Below are 23,299 nucleotides of genomic sequence, written 5' to 3'. Positions count from 1 at the left end.
ATTTTGAACTTTCAGTGGGCTCAATCAATATTTTCAGTAGTGGACACAAGTGCATGTGACATACTTGTTCTTTCTTACAGCTGCTGAGATACAACATGTTGTCTTTTCAGGCGCCACTCTTCATCTTGACGTCATCCTGCTGCTTCTTTTTCATTTTTGGCAGGCCGGCAGGTACGAGACCAATTGTTGTTGCTGTGTGTAATTTGTTTTGTACTGTCACACAGGGCCTGATCGGGCCCTAAACAAGATTCTGATTGCGGTCCCCCTTTTGGTCTTTAGTATTACCCATGTTACACGCTAGGACAGGGGTCGGCCACCCAAAATGTTGAAAGAACCATATTGGACCAGAAATACAAAAAAAATATACAGTGGGGCAAAAAAGTATTTAGTCAGCTACCGATTGTGCAAGTTCTCCCACTTAAAATGATGACAGAGGTCTATAATTTTCATCATAGGTACACTTCAACTGTGAGAGACAGAATGTGAAAAAAAATCCAGGAATTCACATTGTAGGAATTTTAAAGAATGTTTTTGTAAATTATGGTGGAAAATAAGTATTTGGTCAACCATTCAAAGCTCTCACTGATGGAAGGAGGTTTTGGCTCAAAATCTCACGATACATACCCCCATTCATTCTTTCCTTAACACGGATCAATTGTCCTGTCCCCTTAGCAGAAAAACAGCACCAAAGCATGATGTTTCCACCCCCATGCTTCACAGTAGGTGTGGTGTTCTTGGGATGCAACTCAGTATTCTTCTTCCTCCAAACACGACGAGTTGAGTTTCTACCAAAATGGATACATGGATGATACAGCAGAGGATTGGGAGAATGTCATGTGGTCAGATGAAACCAAAATAGAACTTTTTGGTATAAACTCAACTCGTCGTGTTTGGAGGAAGAAGAATACTGAGTTGCATCCCAAGGACACCAAACCTACTGTGAAGCATGAGGGTGGAAACATCATGCTTTGGGGCTGTTTTTCTGCTAAGGGGACAGGATGATTGATCCGCGTAAAGGAAAGAATGAATGGGGCCATGTATCGTGAGATTTTGAGCCAAAACTTCCTTCCATCAGTGAGAGCTTTGAATGGTTGACCAAATACTTATTTTTCAGCATAATTTACAAATAAAATCTTTAAAATTCTTACTATGTGAATTCCTGGATTTTTTTTACATTCTGTCTCTCACAGTTGAAGTGTACCTATGATGAAAATTACACACCTCTGTCATCATTTTAAGTGGGAGAACTTGCACAATCGGTGGCTGACTAAATACTTTTTTGCCCCACTGTATTTCTGGAGCCGCAAAAACTTAAAAGCCTTTTACTATTTAAGTCTTATAATGAAGGCAACACATTATATAAGTGTCTATATTAGCCTACTATCAAAATAACTGTGTTGGCTGACACAAATCTTCATTAACAGAAATGTTGAAATATAATGTTTATTCTAAACATTTTTACACCATTAGAAAAAAACATTAGTAAAACTTCTCAGAGGGTGAGATAACTCCTGGTAATCACTGGCTCAGAATGGCCAAAGGTATAGATGTGTGTGTCCAAGTTAAAGGAAACGGCTGGCTGTCTTCTTCTAATGGATTTATTACAATCTTTGCAAGCCGGGTAACGTTTCCTGTGGTCTGGAACGACATGGCACACAAACAAATGAGGCATAATGATGCAATATGTACATACAGCTAGCCGAAATAGCATGTTAGCATCGATTAGCTTACAGTCATGCACTGACCAAATATGCCTGATTAGCACTCCAACAAGTTAATAACATCACCAAAGCTCTTCTCTGTGCAGTCCCGCACAGCATAAAACGTTTGGTGGAGAAAATGAGCCAAAGGAGTGGTATAAAACACGTCTTTATGTGGCAGCATCAGACAAGTTGTACTTGTAAACAAACTACGCCAAAATTAGTAGGACAGTACAAGCAGGGGAGCATGTTCGGCAGTGCACAACCACGGAGTACTTACAAGCAGACACAGTGTGTAGACAGAAAAAGGAGAACGGATGCATTTTGGCCTAAAAACTAACGATAAAGGTGAAGTTATAACACTGAAACGCCCTCAGGAAGAGGTGCTTTAAGACATGGCTAGCAAGTTAGCGGCTAACGTCAGTGTTTTAGCTACTTCTAAATCACTAACCCTTGCCTCCATGGTGACAAATAAAGTACGTTTCTTACAAGTATCATCCCTTCAGGACGAGGAATAGCTAAACATGCTTCACTACACACAGTAGCTAACCGGCATCAAAATGTAAACAAACGCCATTGGTGGATCTACACCTAACATCCACTGTAATGATACCAAGTACAGTAGCGTTTCTAGTCAATACTACTAAGATTACGTCGGCATAGCTCGGTTGGTAGAGTGGCCGTGCCAGCAACTTGAGGGTTGCAGGTTCGATTCCCGCTTCCGCCATTCTAGTCACTGCCGTTGTGTCCTTGGGCAAGGAAGTCAACCCACCTGCTCCCAGTGCCACCCACACTGGTTTAAATGTAACTTAGATATTGGGTTTCACTATGTAAAGCGCTTTGAGTCACTAGAGAAAAGCGCTATATAAATATAATTCACTTTACTTCTCATTTGTTGACATCAGAACATCTTGTTTTTTTATTTTTTTATTTATTTAAATTATGTTTAAGAATTTACGAAATATGTCCCTGGACACATGAGGACTTTGAATATGCCCAATGTATGATCCTGTAACTACTTGGTATTGAATTAATACCCAAATTTGTGGTATCATCCAAAACTAATGTAAAGTATCAAACAACAGAAGAATAAGTGATTATTACATTTTAACAGAAGCGTAGATAGAACATGTTAAAAGAAAAAAGTAAGCAAATATTATCAGTAAATGAACAAGTGGATTAAATATAATTTTTTTTTACTGCTTTTCCCCCATAATTTTGACAAAATAGAATGAAAAATGACACAATATGTTACTGCATATGTCAGCAGCTAAATTAGGAGCCTTTGTTTGCTTACTTGCTACTAAAAGGGAAGTTGTCTAGTATGTTCACTATTTTATTTAAGGACAAAATTGTTCATTAATTGCAAAAAAACCCCAAAAGAAACATGTTTAATATCTAATTCAGTGGTTCTTAACCTGGGTTCGATCGAAACCTAGGGGTTCGGTGAGTCGGCCTCAGGGGTTCGGCGGAGGTCAAAATACACCCGACTCATCGTGCAAGTAAAAATGTCTCCCTATCGGTGTATTACGGATACGGCAACAGCTGACTGATTTGCAGGGTTGTGAGTTTATGCACTGTTGGTTTTGCTGTTTCAACAAGGTGACGATCATGCACGGTTCATTTTGTGCACCATTAAAAAAAAACATCGTAACACTTTAGTATGGGAAACATAGTCACCATTAATTAGTTGCTTATTAACATGCAAATCAGTAACATATTGGCTCTTAACTATTAAGGACTTATTAATGCCTTATTCGGCATGGCGTTATTATAACCCTAACCCTCTAACCCTGACCCTAACACTAACCAAATAACTCTAAATTAAGTTTTTATCACTTAGAATATGTTCCCTTAGTGTCCAAATAACTTTAAATTAAGTCTTTGTTACTTAAAATATGTTCTCCATACTAAAGTGTTACCAGAAACATATAACTTTGTCTTTAATTTGGAAAAAAAAAAAACATTTAATTTTTTGGTGAATGCGCATATGAAACCGGTGGGGTTCAGTACCTCCAACAAGGTTAAGAACCACTGATTTAATTACTACTATCTATTTAATTAAATAAGTAATACAGTCATATACCAGAATGCTAATAGTTTCCATGCTGCTGCTGCCCTGAAAATGTTTTTTTTTTAATATAAAATACTGTCTGTTCTTTTCATTTTTTACAATTTTTGTTTGTTTGACATACATTGTAAAGTTCAGCTGTTTTTTCAGTGGGGCCCTGGCTCCACTGCAAGCATGAATTAAATAAAGTCAAGTCAAGTCAAGTTAATGTACCGCAAGATTTTTGGTACCGGTACTAAAACATTGGCATTGGGACAACACTAATCCTGCTTATATAAAGGTTTGATCTGTTCTTGTAAATTTATGGCTTCATTGTATAGAAAATGGCATCTTCTTCTTGTAAGATTAGGACAGTATAGCACAAGGTTGGGCAAACTACGGTTGGTCTTTTTAATCCGGCCCACCAAATATTCGAACAAAATTAGGCAAAGATATGTTTTGAGAACTGCCACAACAAAACTGACACTAGACTTTGACACATTGGCAAAAAAAGGGCGATCGACAACACTAAAATAGAATTGAAGTGTTAACCCTTTAATAATGTTTCTTTGAGCTTCTGATATAATATTGTTGAAAATAGATGGATTATGATTGAAATGTGTGGGAAGTCTACTCTTAGTTCCAACGGACATGATCTGCTTTGAAATGCATCATGTGTTCGCCCGGCCTGTCTTGTTATATTTCAAAAGCCCATGTGGCCCCTGTGCCAAGATGTTTGCCCACCCCTGGTCTAAGACATGAGTAGATAAGTATTTAGTTTGGTAAGGGAAGTGTGGCTCTGCTGTGTGACTCACTGCAATGGTCATGCAGGTACTCACCTGCGGAGCATGGACAGCTTCATCCACGCCGTGCAGCAGCTGGAGGAGTCCAACCCGGGTCTGTCCGCCCTGGGGCTGGTCAGAGCCCTGCGGAGGACTGCGGGCCATGACGACGCCATGACCATCCACTTCCTGGGAGCTTCGTATAACCTGAGTGACGACGCGGGCCTGGAGACCTCCATCCTCAACGCCTCCTCTTTCAGCTTTTTCGACAAGGCCATTCATCACATTGTGACAAATAACGGCGAGGAGCGAGGGGTGGCCCTCGCCCCGGACGGCACCACGGTCGCCCTGGCGCCTTTACTGCTAGGAATCGAGTCTGGACTCAAAGCGAAGATGGAGGGGACTTTGGCCACCGGGCTCTTTCCTCTGACCTTGGGAAGGACGCTTGGATTAGCCTTCCTAAGCCTCCAAGACATCCCCTTAGCCAATCGCCTGGGGCCCGATGGGTGCTGGGACAGCGTGCAGCGCCCCAAAGTATTCAAGCTCCATTGGCCCGCCACTCCCGCCACCGATGCCGTTATTAACGGGGGGATGGATGGAGTAATACTTGGCACGGACATCAGCAAACCACCCACAGCTGTCGAGCCGCATGCTCTCAGCCAGATCCTGAAGGCGTACTACAGTTTCACTCTGCGCGAGGGGCGGGGTCTTGAGAACGTCTCCAAACACGTTAGTCCGAACCGAAGGGAGATCTCGAGATCCATTCTAGAACCTCTTGACCTTCACAGTGAGGTGATGGAGACGCTTGCGTTGGTGTGGCGGTTGGAGAAGACAGAATGGATCGCCATGGACACCGACATCAAGAAGGCGGTTAAGGAGGGACTGGAGGCGTTTGTGCACAGGTACTGGGGTAAGTCTTAACCCAAACCCCAACCAGGGGCGTATTAAGTCATTCGGGGGCCCAAGGCAAACCTAGTCGTTAGGGCTTTCCACATAACATAAACAACATGGTCATTTGGAAACGACCATGCAGGCTCAACTTCAAAGCATGGCGAGCCACACGAGTATGCTTTTACTGCAATTGATAGGAATGATAATCAAAAGATCATTATCGGACCGGATGTGACCAGTCGCACTGTTATTGTTGAGACCGAAAGTGTTTGACTGGTGGGAAAAAGAGAGCTCTTATTGTTCTTGACCACTGGCGTCAAACGCACGGCCTGCGGGCCTGATATTTTATCCGGCCTGCGAGATGAGTTTGCCAAGTATTAAAATGAGCGGCTGATATTCTAATTGTGTCCACTGGATGCCACAATAGCAATTATGTTAGGCAAGCAAACGTTTTAGCAAGAAGTAGACAGTAAAGGGTGACTGTGTCTCCTCCTTCTCGACCCACATAAAACTTAAAACCTGCCGTTTTACGTGTTCTGCTTCGAACACATGGTCATTTGGCACCCTCGTTGCCCTACAACAGCCCTGGGCAATTATTTTGATATGAGGGCCACATTTAGAGAAAAAAATGTGTCTCTTTTTAGGAACACTAATACAAAACCTTAATAATGTCTGATTGAATGCTAAAAATGTTATGACAGACTGCCTTAAAAAACGTAACGGAATTTTAAATGTTTCTATGAATGATAAAACACTGAATATTGTCACCGTATGAACGTCACACCCCCCTTCTATTGACATTTTAAAATAAAGTGAGACGCAACAAAAATGCAACAAACCGTGAAATACGACCATGAAGGGTACAAAATAAACCCACCTACAATCTGATATATCTGATACATCACTAAGGTTTAGAACTTTGTTGTGAAAATCTCCTTCCCACCCACACTGCTTGGTGGCTCTTCTGAGCTGCTGTGACTTACATTACCATAGTAACTAATTAGATTACCATAGAAACTAATTAATTAGATTATCATTGTAACTAATATAGCATCCAAAAGCGCAGATTCTAACCATTGAAATACTTGGTACAGTTGAAAACTTACGGTCATTAGAAAACATAACTGCAGATCATAATATCAGCTACACTTTCCATCTTAAAGATCTCTAAAAAAATATTTGGGAATGTCCGGTGAGCCATATTGAAAAAGCTGTGTAACTCATTTCTTTAAACACCTCTTATGGGAGCAGGTTGTTTTTTTTTAATGAGACGTTTTGGGGAATAACAAACAGTATAGATATTAGAAGTATCATTTTACAATCAATCATTTTCAAAAGGGCATTCAAAACACTACCTAGCTTGCCATGGACCTATTCTGTTTATTAGTGGCAACAGGTGAGGTACATATGTTAAGTATGCACATTCTTCCACCTACTAAAAGAGCATTTAATTGCTCAGTATAATGCATAATAAAAGGTACATTTTACTATCAACCATTTTAAAAAAGACATTCAAAACACTTTACCTAACCCTAATTGAACACTACCTAGCTTGCCACGGACCTATTCTGTTTATGAGTGGCAACAGGTAGGTACACTTGTTAATTATGCACATTCTGCATTTAATTGTTTCGACTGTCAGTAAAAATTTAGTTTGGTACATTAGATGTGTCAGAAAAGTAACGGTACTCTCGCTTGAGAATTTTTGGCTCTTCTACCCACTTCTGCTCTTAACGGCACACCACCAAGCGTGCCATGATCTATTCTGTGTGTGAGTGGCGACAGGTGAGGTAAACATGTTAAATATGCACATTCTTCCACCTCGTCTAGAAGAGCATTTAATTGCTCAGTAAAATGCATAATAGAAGGTACATTTCACTATCAACAATTTTAAAAAGGGCATTCAAAATACTTTACTTAACCCTAATTGAACACTACCTAGCTTGCCATGGACCTATTCTGTTTATGAGTGGCAACAGGTAGGTACTCTTGTTAATTATGCACATTCTGCATTTAATTGTTTCCCCTGTCAGTAAAAATTTTGTTTGGTACACTAAATGTGCCAGAAAAGTAACGGTACTCTCACTTCAGAATTTTTGTTTTTTCTACCCACTTCTGCTCTTAATGGCACACCACCAAGCGTGCCATGATTTACTCTGTTTATGAGTGGCAACAGGTGAGGTACATATGTTAAATATGCACATTCTTCCACCTAGTAAGAGAGCATTTAATTGCTTAGTAAAAATGCATGATAGAAGGTACATTTTACTATCAACCATTTAAAAAGTGCATTCAACACATTTTACCTAACCCTAATTGAACACTAATGAGCTTGCCATGGACCTATTCTGTTTATGAGTGGCAACGGGTAGGTACACATGTTAATTATGCACAATCTGCATTTAATTGTGCTGTCCGTCAGTAAAAATTCAATTTGTTACACGAGGTGTGTCAGAAAATTAACAGTACTCTCACTTAAGAATTTTTGGCTATTCTACCCACTTCTGCTCTTCACGGCACAACAACGAACATGCCATAATCTACTCTGTGTCAAGTGCGGAACGCATTGAGATGCGCGGAGGTGTCGAGTTGCTTGGCTCATACTGTCACATTCAAAATGCATTGTGATGCGCGGAGATATCACCTCAGGGTGCAGTAGGACCAGACAGGCAGGGTTGCAGGTAAGAATCAGATTTATTATACAAAAAATAAAAGAACACTTTTACAAACAGCAAAGTAAAGGCGTGCCGGAGTTCATGAAAAGCTAAAGCTAATAGCTAGCACAAAAATTCCAAGTAAGTGTCACAGAAGTGCGTGTCAAGCGCACATAAGCTAAGGCGTAACTTAGCACAGGACCGACAAAGCAGAGATAACCAAACGTGACAGTTGCGCGTAGCAAACCATGAGCCAAGACAGAACTGAGGTAGAAAACAGTCTTAAATACTAAAGTAAACGATTGCCGTCAGGTGTGCGTCTAAAAACATAGCAGGTGGAAAAAATGAGAAACCATGGCAATGAGAAAAAACAGGAAGTGCAAAACTCAGAACAGGAAGAGTCTAAAATTAATAATCAAAACACAAACAAGGACTCGAATATAGACAAAAGATGTGATCCGGGAATTGGATCACAACACTCTGTTTATGAGTGGCAACGGGTAGGTACATATGTTAATTATGCACATCTTGCATTTAATTGTTCTGCCAGTCAGTAAAAATTTTATTTTTTACACTACGTGTGTCAGAAAAGTAACGGTACTCTCACTTAAGAATTTTTGGCTATTTTACCCACTTCTGCTCTTAAGGGCACACCACCTTAGTGTGCCATGATCTACTCTGTTTATGATTGGCAACGTGTAGGTACACATGTTAATTATGCACATTCTTCCACCGAGTAGAAAACCATTTCATTGCTCTGCCTGTCAATAAAAATTGTATTTGTTACAGGTGGTGTGTCAGAAAAGTAACGGTACAATTTTTGGCTACTCTACCCACTTCTGCCCTTAACAGCCCACTGCCATGCATGCCATGACCTATTCTGTTTATGATTGGCAACAGCTCGATGGATAGCTATTCAAATGAATTAAATACATTTTTCCACAGAGGGGAAGAGCATTTCATTGTATTGTACATCGCTGGCGTATATAAATGAAAAGAGATACATTACTTGTAGTTAATAGGGAAATAGTTTTGTGGCACCAGGCCATTACCATCCCTACAGTGAAGCATGGGGGTGGCAGCATCATGCTTTGGGGATGGTTTTCAGCGGCAGGAAGTGGGAGACTAATCAGGATAGAGGGAAAGATGAATGCAGCAATGTACAGAGACATCCTGGATGAAAAGCAACATTTCCCATCCAACTGGATGAAGCTTGAGAGGTGCTTCAAAGAGGACTGGGCGAAACTGACCAAAGATAGGTGTGCCAAGCTTGTGGTATTGTATTCAAAAAGACTTGAGGCTGTAATTGCCGCCAAATGTGCAAAGGGTATTAATACTTATGTACATGTCATTTTGATTTTTTAATTTTTGAACAAATTTGCAAATATTTTTACATTTCTGTTTTTTTCCGTCAAGATGGGGTGCAGAGTGTACAATAATGAGAAAATAAAATTAACTTTTTTGGTTTTAGCAAATGGCTGCAATGAACCAGTAACACGTTTAAAGGGGTCAGAATACTTCCCGTTCTGTTTATGAGTGGCAACGGGTGGATGCACATGTTCTTGTCATTTACCTTTTTCAAACCAATAAATTTATATTTTTTAATTGGAATCTAAACTGGCTGCAGTTCAATTTAATGGATGGAAGTGGAAAAAAATGAAGTACACAAGGTGTGTTTGAAAATTTCCAGAACTGTTGATGTCGATGCCGTCCTTCCACTACCAGTTCTTTCAGATGATCAACCAGCACTTAAAAAAAAGAAGAGAAGAGGCGAGAGTTTTGTTCCATGGAAGACTGCACTAACTTGGACATTTTCCCCTTTTTGTGTCAGATTGCCCTCAAATCATCCCTCGCTGCCAGTGGGGGGCAAAGGCCCACAGGGGTACGCCTATCCCACTGTCTTTGCCCCTCGGCTTCGTCTACATACACCACACCTACAAACCTTCCCGGCCATGTCTCTCCTTCCCAACGTGCGCCCGCGACATGAGAACCATGCAGCACTTCCACCAGGAGGTGCGAAACTGGAGCGACATCGGATACAGGTGACACGTTGTTGTCATACGAATGCAATTTGGAACAAAATTGGATGTCTAGAGGCCGCTAACTTTGCGAGGTGTTTTAAGCATCACATGTCCCCCCCTTTTAGCACGTAATGACGTTAACTAAGATTGTGACATTTTTCCTCGTAGTATTATGACTTACTTTTAACTAAGGGTGTAACGGTACACAAAAATTTCGGTTCGGTATGTACCTCGGTTCAGAGGTCACGGTTCGGTTAATTTTCGGTACAGTAAGAAAACAACAAAAAATATATTTTTTGGTTATTTATTTACCATATTTATAAAAAATGGCTTGATCCTTTTAACATTGGGAACACTATAATAATTCTGCCCATGTTAATCCACATTAAACCGCTTCAAGTTGTTGCTTTGATTAAATAAAATGACAACTTTTCTTCTACATATAAAAAGTGCAACATTAAAACCATTTCAAGTCAACTCATCATGCTTAATTTATTTTTATTATGTAAATGTTATATTTTTATCAACATGTGATAGCATGGACCCTGCCATTCAAAACTAGGCTGAGTTCATGTAGGCTTTATGATGGACTTAAATTATTTTATACACTATTAGAGACAGAAACTCTTCATTTAATGTCCTTTTTTGCTGCTTCAACACCTCAATCAACACTGTCCGTAACACACGCACACACACGCGCACAGACACACACACACACACACACACACACACACACACACACACACACACACACACACAGCAAAATGAGTTAATGTTACGCTAAAAGCTAACTAGCCTTCACCTAAAGCCAGGACTGCGAGTGAGCTGAGCTGCAGTTTGTTTCTAGAAGGTCAACGGGCTCATAGTGATGTTTAGAAACTAGTTGTCTTGATATATAATTTGGGGAGAGTGCGTTGCTCCCCTGCTAAAGACCGATCTGCTCGACATCGACACTAAAGCGCTGACGACATGAGCTCTGAATACGCATTGCTGATTGGCTTTGTATGTAACCAATCAGATGGTTGTGTGGGATGGACAATGCAGGGTGCTGTGTACAGACAGAGGCAGAACGGAGCAGCTTGTTAAGACTTTAGGATAGGCGGCTACTTCATATGTTCGTGTGTAACTCGTTCGGTACTGCTCCGCACCGAACCGGATCCCCAGTACCGAAACGGTTCAATACAAATACACGTACCTTTACACCCCTACTTTAAACACATAATTATATTTATTTTAGCACGTAATGACGTTAACTAAGATTGGGACATTTTTCCTTGTAGTATTATGACTTACTTTTAACACATATCTATATTTATTTTAGCACGTAATGACGTTAACTAAGATTGTGACATTTTTCCTTGTAGTATTATGACTTACTTTTAACACATATCTATATATATTTTAGCACGTAATGACGTTAACTAAGATTGTGACATTTTTCCTCATAGTATTATGACTTACTTTTAACACATAATCATTTTTATTTTAGCACGTAATGACGTTAACTAAGATTGTGACATTTTTCACGTAGTATTATGACTTATTTTTAACACATAATTATATTTATTTGCCTGTTACCACATAACTTGTTTACTATTCTTTTTAAAGTGTTCTCATAAAATTCTGATTTCATTTATAATATTAAGACAAAAATCACTTTTTAACATAGTATTATGAGTTAAATTTTCATAAAAGTACAATATCTTCCCATAAATTTCAACTGGATTTTCCCAAAAAGAAAAAATCAACACTTTCTTTATTTACTTTATTTATTGTTATTAATTTTAGACCTTTTCTTTCTTCCTACACCACTGATTAATAACTGACCCTTTCCCAAAATATAACAATTTTCCCTTTTTTGTTGCGAGTACTACTAATAACAAATTCTCGTTTTCTTTGTGAAATTACAAAAAAAATGTCAGTTAGTATTCAGACTTGTAAAAAAATATTATAACTATATTCTTCTACAATTATGACTTTTGGTTGTAATATTCCAATTTTCCTCTCATGAAAACAACTTTATTCCTGTCATGATCGGTGGTCTGGATTATGGTTTTGTTATTTTTTGTTAGTTTTGGACTCTTTTAGTTCCTGTTTGCGCTCCCTTGGTTCTTTAGTTACCATGGCGACTTATTATTTTCACCTGCCTCTGGTGTTCGGGACACGCACCTGCTCTAATCAAGAAGACCGTTATTTAAGCCTGTCTTTGCCCGTAAGTCGCCCTGACGTCATTACTTAATTCATGCTGCTCGTTCCATGTCTGATTCCACAGATATGCTAGTTGCTCCATGCCATAGTTTGGTTAGTTGTTTCATGTCTATAGTTTCATGTCATAAGTTTTTGCCTTAGCTTCCGCGTGCGATTGGCGCACTTGCCTTCGGGTTGTCTTCTGTTTTTTGTACCCTTTTGAGTTTTTGGAAATAAATATGTTCCTACCTTCACGCCTTGTCCGGAATAGTCCGATTGCTTCCTGGGAGAACAAACCTTGCATGCCTTTGGTAAGCGCAGGAGTGAGAAGACGTTTTAAATTAATTAGCACCCCGTGGCAATTCAAGGAAATATGGTAAATTCGTTATTTGTTGCTTGATGAATACTAGGGCCTACTGCGCTACGGTGTTGGTCAATGTGGTGGTGTTTGATGGATACTTGGGCCTACTGCGCTGCTGCACTTTGGTGTTGGTCATTGTGGTTTTGGTAGACATTTTTGTGTTATTTATATTTCTCTGGCACTGCCTATATTATTAAGCTAAATTATGTATTTTTTGTGTTAGAAAGTCATTTACATTATGTGTCATTTACAGCACTTGTGGCGAGACAATATAAGGGTGCACAGGTGAAACTGATTGGACAAATGTGGGGTTGAGAGACCTACGGTGAAATTCTTACTATATTTGTTTATAGCTTTGTATGTAGTTAAAGTTGTTTTTGTTAACCTTGGAAGAATGTTGGAAATAAAGGCCTACTGAAATGAGATTTTATTATTTAAACGGGGATAGCAGGTCCATTCTATGTGTCATACTTGATCATTTCGCGATATTGTCATATTTTTGCTGAAAGGATTTAGTAGAGAACATCCACGATAAAGTTCGCAACTTTTGGTCGCTAATAAAAAAGCCTTACCGGGATCACTTGTTCCTTATTCTATATATGACATTTTCTCAAAGGTGGATGAAAAGACTAGAGATGTCCGATAATATGGGACTGCCGATAAATGCTTTAACATGTAGTATCGGAAATTATTGGCATCGGTTTCAAAAAGTAAAATTTATGACTTTTTAAAACGCAGCTGTACAGAGTGGTACATCGATGTAGGGAGAAGTACCGAGCGCCAATAAACCTTAAGTGGCACTGCCTTTGTGTGCCAGCCCAATCACATCATATCTACAGCCTATCTCACGCACAAGTGAATGCAACGCATACTTGGTCAACAGCCATACAGGTCACACTCAAGGGGGCCGTATAAACAACTTTAACACTGTTACAAATATGCGCCACACTGTGAACCCACACCAAACAAGAATGACAAACACATTTCGGGAGAACATCCGCACCGTAATACAACATAAACACAACAGAACAAATGCCCAGAACCCTTGCAGCACTGTAACTCACTAAACGCCTCCTCCCCCCACCTCAAACCTGTCCCCAAACCCTGCCTACCTCAACCTCCTCATGTTCTCTCAGTGACAGCATGTCCCAAATTCCAAGCTGCTGTTTTGATGCATGTTAAAAAAATAAAGAAACAATATGTTGCCATTTTTTTCCATAACTTGAGTTGAATTATTTTGTAAAACCTTGTTACATTGTTTCATGCATCCAGTGGGGCATCACAATAAAATTACGCATAATAAAGTGTTAATTCCATAACTGTGTATATCGGTATCGGTTGATATCGGGAATCGGTAATTAAGAGTTGGACAACATCGCAATATCGGATATCAACAAAAAAGCCATTATCGGACGTCTCTAGAAAAAACCTTTGTGAGCTGTCCATAGCGGAATTACATAAATAGTGAAGCCTTTTGTCAGTCATCCACTGTCTTTGTCTCAGCTTTTAATGTAAGCGTAATTTAATGTAGTAAAAATGCTCCAGATCAGGATGAAAATCTAATCCAGGGGTGTCAAACAACAAGGAGGAAAATCTATTCCCAGGTGGGCCGGACTGGTAAAATCATGGCATGATAACTTAAAAACAAAGATGACTTCAGAGTGTTTTCTTTGTTTGGTAACACTTTAGTATGGGGAACATATTCTAAGTAACAAACACTTATTTTAGAGTTATTTGGACACTAGGGCAACATATTGTAAGTAACAAAGATTTAAGACTTAGGGTTACAGTTATTGTAGTTTTGTGTTCTGTTATGTAAGAAAAGACCATATTTATTAGGGGTATTAAATGGATAATCATATACAACTGTGGTCCCCAACCACCGGTCCGTGACGCATTTGCTACCTGGCCGCACAGAAACAATTTATAAACTACCACACTTTCTCAGACTTGACTTTTGCCTGTTCCACTAAACACACCAATAGGTCTGTTAATAGATGTATATTACAACTCCATCGTAGTAATGGGAAAATGCACATCAATGGATATATAACGTGGCATTTAATGTGCCAGATTGTGGGCAAAGGCTAATTTACAAGTAGAAAGCCGGTCCGTAAAAATATTGCATACATTGAATCGGTCCCTGGTGGAAAAAAGGTTGGAGAACACTGGTATACAACAATTTCCTTACTTAGTACTAATAAGCAATCATTCTGATGTTATTGAGGGAAGACTCTTAGTTAATTTCTTACTGGTTGTATAATAAGGCCATGCAGAATAAGGCATTAATAAGTACTTAATAATGACTGATTAAGAGCCAATATGTTACTCATTTGAATGTTAATAAGCAACTAATTAATGATGAATATGTTACCCTTACTAAAGTGTTACTCTTTGTTTTACTTTGGCCAAGAATAGAACAAACACATTCTGAAAATCGTTTCGACAAAACACTTAAAATTCTGAGGGGAGAAAAATGTGTCCGGTTTGAAAAACACAGCGAACTTAAGACTTCGTCTCAGTGTATTTACAAAGCCAATATACATAAAGTCACAGCATATCTGGGATTGAACAAAATAAATAAACCTCGAGGTGTTAAACACGTCATTTGTCATGTCCAGGTATTAACCCAGTGCTAACTCAACAAACTATAAACACGGATGTAGAAACTGTTGAAGATGTTTTAGTTGCACTCACATTTCTCCTTTTTGACAGACATTTAGGGGCAATGACGGTGCCAAAAACAATGGGTTCGACGCAGAAGACCTAAAACTGCAGGTTTTGCGTTTCATTTATTTGAGGGGAGGAGCCAAAGCCACACGTTACCATAGCGATATGCGCTTTACTGCGTACCTCTTGCCCAACACAGTTTGTATTGCGACATAAAACCTGTTTGCGGGCATGAGCCGGCCCACGGGCCACACGTTTGACACCCCTGATCAAATCAGTTGTGACGCTTAGCGGGCATCGTGATGCGAGTGGTGCTCTTCCTGGATGCAGATCGGGCTTGGACACAGCGTACAGGTAAGAAATAATGGTTTATTTAAAGGGGAACATTATCACAATTTCAAAAGGGTTAAAAACAATAAAAATCAGTTCCCAGTGGCTTGTTGTATTTTTTGTAGTTTTTTTCAAAATTTTACCGGTCCCGGAATATCCCTAAAAAAAAGCTTTAAAGTGCCTTATTTTTGCTCTCTCGAAGCCACTGTTCATTTTCCTGTGACATCACAATGTAAACAAACAATGGCGAATAGCACAGCAAGATATAGCGACATTAGCTCGGATTCAGACTTGGATTTCAGCGGTTTAAGCGATTCAACAGATTAGGCATGTATTGAAACGGATGGTTGAAGTATGAAAGTATTGAAGAAGAAACTGAAGCTATTGAGCAAATAGCTATTGACCCTATTCATAGCCATAGCATGGCCGAATAGCTGGCTTAGCATCACGGTAAAATGTGTGGACCAAACAATCAGGATATTCGCATCTTGTGACACTGGAGCAACTTAAATCTGTTGCTTGGTAGGTGTTTTTTCGCGTTAAATGTGGGTGAAGGAACGTAATATGGTTTCAAACGTACGTACGGCTATAGCCTAAATAGCATGTTAGCATCAATAGCTGGCAGTCACGCCGCGACCAAATATGTCTGATTAGCACATAAATCAACAACATCAACAAAACTCACCTTTGTGATTTCGTTGACTTTATTGTTGCAAATGCATCTGCAGGTTATCCATACATCTCTGTGCCATGTCTGCCTTAGCATCGCCGGTAAAATCTGCAGACACTCGGCACATTCAATGGGGGTCTGGCGGCAGATTTCTTGCCACTTTCGCATCTTCGGGCCAGTGGTGCAACTTCAATCCCTCCCTGTTGGTGTTGTTACACCCTCCGACAACACACCGACGATGCATGATGTCTCCAAGGTTCCAAAAAATAGTCGAAAAAACGGAAAGTAACAGAGCTGAGACCCGTGTTAGTAATGTGTTTGAGAAAATGAAAATTGCAGCTTTCTTACCTAGGCAACGTCACGTACTGACGTCATCCCTTCAAGAGGGCTAAACAGAAAGGCGTTTAATTCGCCAAAATTCACCCATTTAGAGTTCGGAAATCGGTTAAAAAAATATATGGTCTTTTTTCTGCAACATCAATGTATATATTGACGCTTACATAGGTCTGGTGATAATGTTCCCCATTAAACTAAAAACAGGCTAAGAACAAAAACACTGGTGCTAGGCAGAAAAGGCAAAACAAAGAGCTACTAGCATGTGAGCTTGAGAAACAAACCTAACATTTGCACGAGGCACACTAGGCAAAACAAAAGGGCTAGCATGTGAGCTAGAAAAACACAAAAGGCTAAGCGTGGAAGCTCGCGAGTCCAAATACACAAAACGGAGTAGTCTCTTGTGAAACACCAACCGTATGTAACACAAACTACGAGGAGAGAACTAGTGAACGGAAAGGGCAGGCTTAAATACAGAACGTGATTAATAAACACGGGTGTGCGTCAAAGCAAGTGAACATTAAGTTACCATGGAACAAGGAAGTGCACAAACTAAGAATCGGAAGAGTCCAAGAACAAACAAGATACACAAAAGGACTCAAAAATAAAAACTATATATGATCCGGCCGGCGGATCATAACATCAGTTCCCTATCCCATTTTGAACATTTTTTAAAAATAAAAATCCACCCGTAACTTTTGCTAACGGGGGTGAAAATGACAAATATCTTTGCTCAAATTCTTGTTCAAATACATTTTCAGTTGAAGCATCGCTGACTCATGCTGTGCACAAATATTGATAATCTTAGTCAACCACAGAGGAAGGTCAGTTTGTGATAAACACTAAAGGTCTAATCTGATGGACAGGATGGTTTTTGTCACGTACCAAATGTAACTAAATGTCTGGACAAGTGTTCCCCAGTCACAGAGCCACAATGTCACTTATTGGGCTGAACATTATTATGTATTTACTACAAATAATGTGTCTTTGTTTTATTCTTGCAAGATTATGGACATTTGTTCTCTAAAAATTAGGACTTTCTCAAGAGATATATTAAAACTTTTTTTTGTAGTCGTAACTTAATTCTGGTACAATACATGTTTGTCCTCATATTACAACTCTTCTTGTAGAAATTTGAGTTAGTTCTGAGAAAATCGGTATTATGACTTATTTATCACAACATGTTATTTATGACTGTTTACCACACAACTTTTTTACTATTCCTTTTAAAGTATTCTCAAAAAATTATGATTTCAGTTATAATATTATGACGAATAATATTTTTTTTAATATATGTTAAATTCTCATAAAAGTACAATATTTTCCCATTAATCTCGACTTGATTCTCCTAGTATTATACATCTACCGTCATTAATTTTAGACTTTTTCTTTCTTCTTACACCACAGGTGAATTCCTCACCTTTTCCCAAAATATAACACATTTCTTCCCATAAGGTAAATACCTTTTTGTTGCAAGTACGACATTTTTCTTTTAAAATAACAATTTATATGACGATTAAATTTTTATTCTTGCAAAATTTGAACTTTTCTCATAATATTGCAAATTTATTCTGGTCCAATACACTTTTGTCCGAATACTACAACTGTTCTTCTAGAAATGTGACTTCATTTTCAGAAAATGATGTATTTTTCTTTTTATATTAAGCCCTATTTTTGTAAGATTTTGACATTTTTACACACGGTTATTAATATTATTATCACTTTATGATTGTATTAGTATTATTGATTATCATGGTAGTTATCATTATTTCGAAGTATTCTCGGATAATATATATATATTTATATATATATGTATATATGTATGAGTGTGTGTGCGTGTGTGTGTATATACAGTGGGGCAAAAAAGTATTTAGTCAGCCACCGATTGTGCAAGTTCTCCCACTTAAAATGATGACAGAGGTCTGTAATTTTCATCATAGGTACACTTCAACTGTGAGAGACAGAATGTGGAAAAAAATCCAGGAATTCACATTGTAGGAATTTGAAAGAATTTATTTGTAAATTATGGTGGAAAATAAGTATTTGGTCAACCATTCAAAGCTCTCACTGATGGAAGGAGGTTTTGGCTCAAAATCTCACGATACATGGCCCCATTCATTCTTTCCTTAACACGGATCAATCGTCCTGTCCCCTTAGCAGAAAAACAGCCCCAAAGCATTATGTTTCCACCCCCATGCTTCACAGTAGGTGTGGTGTTCTTGGGATGCAACTCAGTATTCTTCTTCGTCCAAACACGACAAGTTGAGTTTATACCAAAAAGTTCTATTTTGGTTTCATCTGACCACATGACATTCTCCCAATCCTCTGCTGTATCATCCATGAATCCATTTTGGTATAAACTCAACTCGTTGTGTTTGGAGGAAGAAGAATACTGAGTTGCATTCCAAGAACACCACACCTACTGTGAAGCATGGGGGTGGAAAAATCATGCTTTGGGGCTGTTTTTCTGCTAAGGGGACAGGACGATTGATCCGTGCTAAGGAAAGAATGAATGGGGCCATGTATCGTGAGATTTTGAGCCAAAACCTCCTTCCATTAGTGAGAGCTTTGAATGGTTGACCAAATACTTATTTTCCACCATAATTTACAAATAAATTCTTTAAAATTCCTACAATGTGAATTCCTGGATTTTTTTTTCACTTTCTGTCTCTCACAGTTGAAGTGTACCTATGGTGAAAATTACAGACCTGTGTCATCATTTTAAGTGGGAAAACTTGCACAATCGGTGGCTGACTAAATACTTTTTTGCCCCACTGTATGTATGTGTTATATATATATATATATATATATATATATATATATATATATATATATATATATATATATATATATATGCCCATAATATAACTTTGTTCTCATTAAATACTTTTTCTAACTATAATGTCTTTCCTCTCATATAATGACAACTTTAACGTCACGCTACTCATTATCATGAATTTATTGTACTATCAAATATTCTTGTAAATGAATAGTGAATCTTAAAAAAAAACAAGACCATTATATCCAGATTTCATTCTCATAGAATTAAAACTTTTGTGATTTCAGCTTTGTAGTCGGGTCTGACGGCTACGTCTACGAAGGCCGGGGTTGGACCCTGCTCGGCACGCACACGAGAGGACACAACAGCCTCGGGTACGGCGTGTCTGTCATCGGGAACTACACCTCCGCTATCCCATCGCGTCACGCTTTGGACCTTCTGCGCCATCGCCTGCTGCGCTGTGCGGTGGACGGAGGAAGGCTGGTGGCCAACTACACCATCCATGGCCACAGACAGATGGTGAACTACTACTTTCTGTCCAGGGGAATCTTTCTTTTCAGAGATAAGAAGCTGGGAGCACTTCAAGGACTGACAAGATATTGTCAAATACGCACCAGTGGACACCATCCTCTTATGCAACACAACACATTTACGACCTGATTTGCATAATCAGCATAAGTTAATTTCCTTTATCCCTGTCACAGCTTCTGGATGTCATTGAAAGTTGCCATATAAATGTTGGCTCGCTTCTTTCACAGTTCCTTTACTGTATGTATTTAAGTGTATAAAAGTACTACGTTACGCAATGTAACATGTGAAACTTGTATTCTTCTGGTTGTGTATTCTTTTGGTTGTGTCGAAAGTGCCACCACGGCGGCCTTTGGTTTTTTATGGGCCTTCTTCACATTCTTAAAGTTTCTTCCATGTACCATTATCACTGTAGGAGTAGAGGACAAGGAATGGCCATGCATGCTACACACACCAAGCAGGACGACATAAGAAGCTAAACGGTATAGTTTGAACGTAAAGTAGGGGTGATCGATCCAGATGTCGATACTATCGATACCTAGTATAATATTAGTATATAAACGATACTCAAGTGATCAGATCGATATTTTTATTATTATTACAAAATGATTTTGGGGTATTTTATGTGACTGTTTAATGGACAAAGGAAGGCTTTCAGATCAAAACCCACATTATTTAAATGAGAGCCAGTAGTATTTTTAGTTTTTGTTATTCACTAGCCATTTTATCCTGTTAAAAAAATAGTGCGTAGCCCTCAAATTCCACAAATTTAATACATCAGCAGATTATACTGACAATACTGACACATTCCAAATGCAGTAAGAAAAGCTTTATAAAAAAAGTTGATATTGTGTTTATCATAGTTACTTGCTAGAAAACATTTTCAGGTCATTAAGTTATTGTTAAAGAATCGGATGCAGACTCGAAATCGGATCAGATCTGAGGCAAAAAAAATCAGATTCGGAATCAGAGGCCAAAAATGTTCATCGGCACTTGAACAATTATTTGTTTCGTCAACTATAACGTAAAAGCAAAGGTGTTGATGTTCAGCTCGTTAAACTACAAAATTACATTAATCTGTACCTTCCGATTTCCAGACAAGCGTTTGTTTTTTCTTCAAGTTCAAAAATAGTTTGTTTTTGTTAAACCGACATTTTCATTCATCAATTTATTTCTGTACTGCCCCAAAAAGATCCTGCAAATCTTCTCGGGAACAAAAAACTTTTGTGTCATCAGCAAAAACCACAAACTTCCAAAATGTTGTTGATGTGCATAATGAAAAGTAGTGGACCCAATGCTGACCCCTGTGGAACACCACATGTAATACATACATTCTATAAAGTTAAAGTTGCAATGATTGTCACACACACACTAGGTGTGGTGAAATTTGTCCTCTGCATTTGACCCAACCCCATGTTCACCTCCTGGGAGGTGAGGGGAGCAGTGAGCAGCAGCGTGCGCCGCGCTCGGTAACCATTTGGTGATTTAACACCCAATTCCAACCCTTGATACTGAGTGACAAGCAGGGAGGAAACGGGTCCCATTTTTGTAGTCTTTGGTATGACTTAGCCGGGGTTTGAACTCACAACCACCCAGTGTCAGGGCAGACACTCTAACCACAAGGCCACTGAGCTGCGGCCTGAACTATGTCTTAAAAATGGTTGATATTCTCTACAGCTTTTCAGTCAATGTAAAGCCAACTCTCTGACATGACACCTCTCAATTTTCTAAAAAAATATTTCATGATTTTGACAATAGTCTTATTAAATCAATAAATATACCTACTAAATATTCCTTGTTATCCAAGCAGGTTAATTCCTCTGCTAGCTCCATCAATGTCACAGAGCAGGGGTTTAATCCGGCCCACAAGATGAGTTAGCGCGGTATAAAAATGAGCTGCACTTTTTTAACGAAACAAACTGCTGTTCTAAATCTGTCCACTGGATGTCGCAATAGTAATTTTAGAGAAACCCGCGTCACTCATGACACTGTGTAAAGAAGACATGTCGGCTGACTTCAAGCACCCTCTGGATTGACTGATGCTACTCTGTGGCAAAAAAGTAATCAACACAGGGGCAAGCTCAGTTGCTCCTGTTTGGCTGGCAGCAGATGGTGGCAGACTGATGCAGTATCGAAGCAAAATACCTTCTTTCTGTCACGTGGGGGTCGCATCTTACTGCGGGGTCGTTCTTCCAAGATGCAGACGGACAACTCCGGACAAAGCGTGAAGGTAGGATATGATTTAATCTTCGTAAATCATAACACATACAATAAACTGGAAGCCAACCAAAGGGCTGCGTGCCGATCGCACGGTACAATCATAGCACAGGAATCACAAAACATAGAAACAAGAAATCAGCCTACGTGCCTTTTGCATAAAGCAAACAACGAAGCCAGCAATGTGAATAAATATCTCTCTGATTGGTACCTGGTAGCAGGTGAACGTGCTGAACACTAACCAGAGGCAGGTGAAACCAATCAGTATCCATGGTGACCAAAACAAACCCAGGAGTGCACAAAAGAGGAACTGAGAGAGTCCAGAACTAACAGAACATGACTAAACAAAACAGGATCCGGGCCATGGAATTGAATTTCATGTTTTAGTTTGAAAAGTAACTCTCCTCTCAATTAAGGTAATTTGCTCTTCCTTTTGTGTCATCAGTCTGACGTCATCCCTGATCCCTGATTGTTTCCTCGTGTTCCCCATTACTTCCATGTGTCCTATAAGCCCACGCCTCCCTTTGTTCTGTGCCACAATGTCTTGTTGCTTCTTGCATTTCCGGCCTCATGCCCAAGCCTTGTCTCTTTTGCTTTGAGTATCCTGATCCTGAATTCCCTTGTTGGTATTTTGAGTTTCCTTTTCTCCTCTTAAGCAGAGTGATTTTTGGTTGTACAGTTTTGCAGTCGAAGTGGTGAGTTTCAGTTTATTCTTACATTCCTCCTTTTTCCTCAATTTTTGATTGAATTTGTGTTAACTCCTTAGAAGCAGTGAAGAAATTTTATAGCCCATTGTTTCTAACTCCTTTGGAGCATTTTTGTCAAGGCGAGGTTTTTCGCAGCTTCCTGCGGGGTTCGTTCTCCTGAAATGCAGGTAAAAACATGATTTAATAATTAACTCTCAAAGAGGTACACAAAAAAAGGAACACAAGGTAAAGGCACAACGCGTTGATCGCGCTTGGAGTTAAAAGCAAATACTTAGCATGGACTATGGCAAGGAAAACTTACTAGCTGTGGCATGAACAAACAAAAATTACGTGACTGTAGAACAAACAAAACTTACGTGACTGTAGCATAAGCAAACAATGACGCCAGGACGACTGACTGGCAAAGGCAAGCTTAAAAA

The 23,299-nt window shown here is 39.1% G+C and overlaps 1 protein-coding gene across 1 annotated transcript; it reads left to right on the top strand.

Annotated features, from left to right (window-relative positions):
• Positions 1 to 20: 20 nt before the first annotated feature.
• On the top strand, positions 21 to 20,252 carry LOC133559605 (N-acetylmuramoyl-L-alanine amidase-like). Its single transcript, XM_061911512.1, is given in 5 exon segments — positions 21 to 171; positions 4,582 to 5,442; positions 9,909 to 10,119; positions 19,716 to 19,956; positions 19,958 to 20,252. Coding segments are annotated over 5 exon segments (1,452 nt in total). The 5' UTR covers positions 21 to 95; the 3' UTR covers positions 20,021 to 20,252.
• The last annotated feature ends 3,047 nt before the right edge of the window (positions 20,253 to 23,299 follow it).

Source organism: Nerophis ophidion, linkage group LG01 (assembly GCF_033978795.1).
Source record: "Nerophis ophidion isolate RoL-2023_Sa linkage group LG01, RoL_Noph_v1.0, whole genome shotgun sequence".
NCBI lineage: Eukaryota > Metazoa > Chordata > Actinopteri > Syngnathiformes > Syngnathidae > Nerophis > Nerophis ophidion.
Note: the sequence above shows the minus strand (reverse complement) of the source record. Positions and strands in the feature narration are given on the sequence as shown.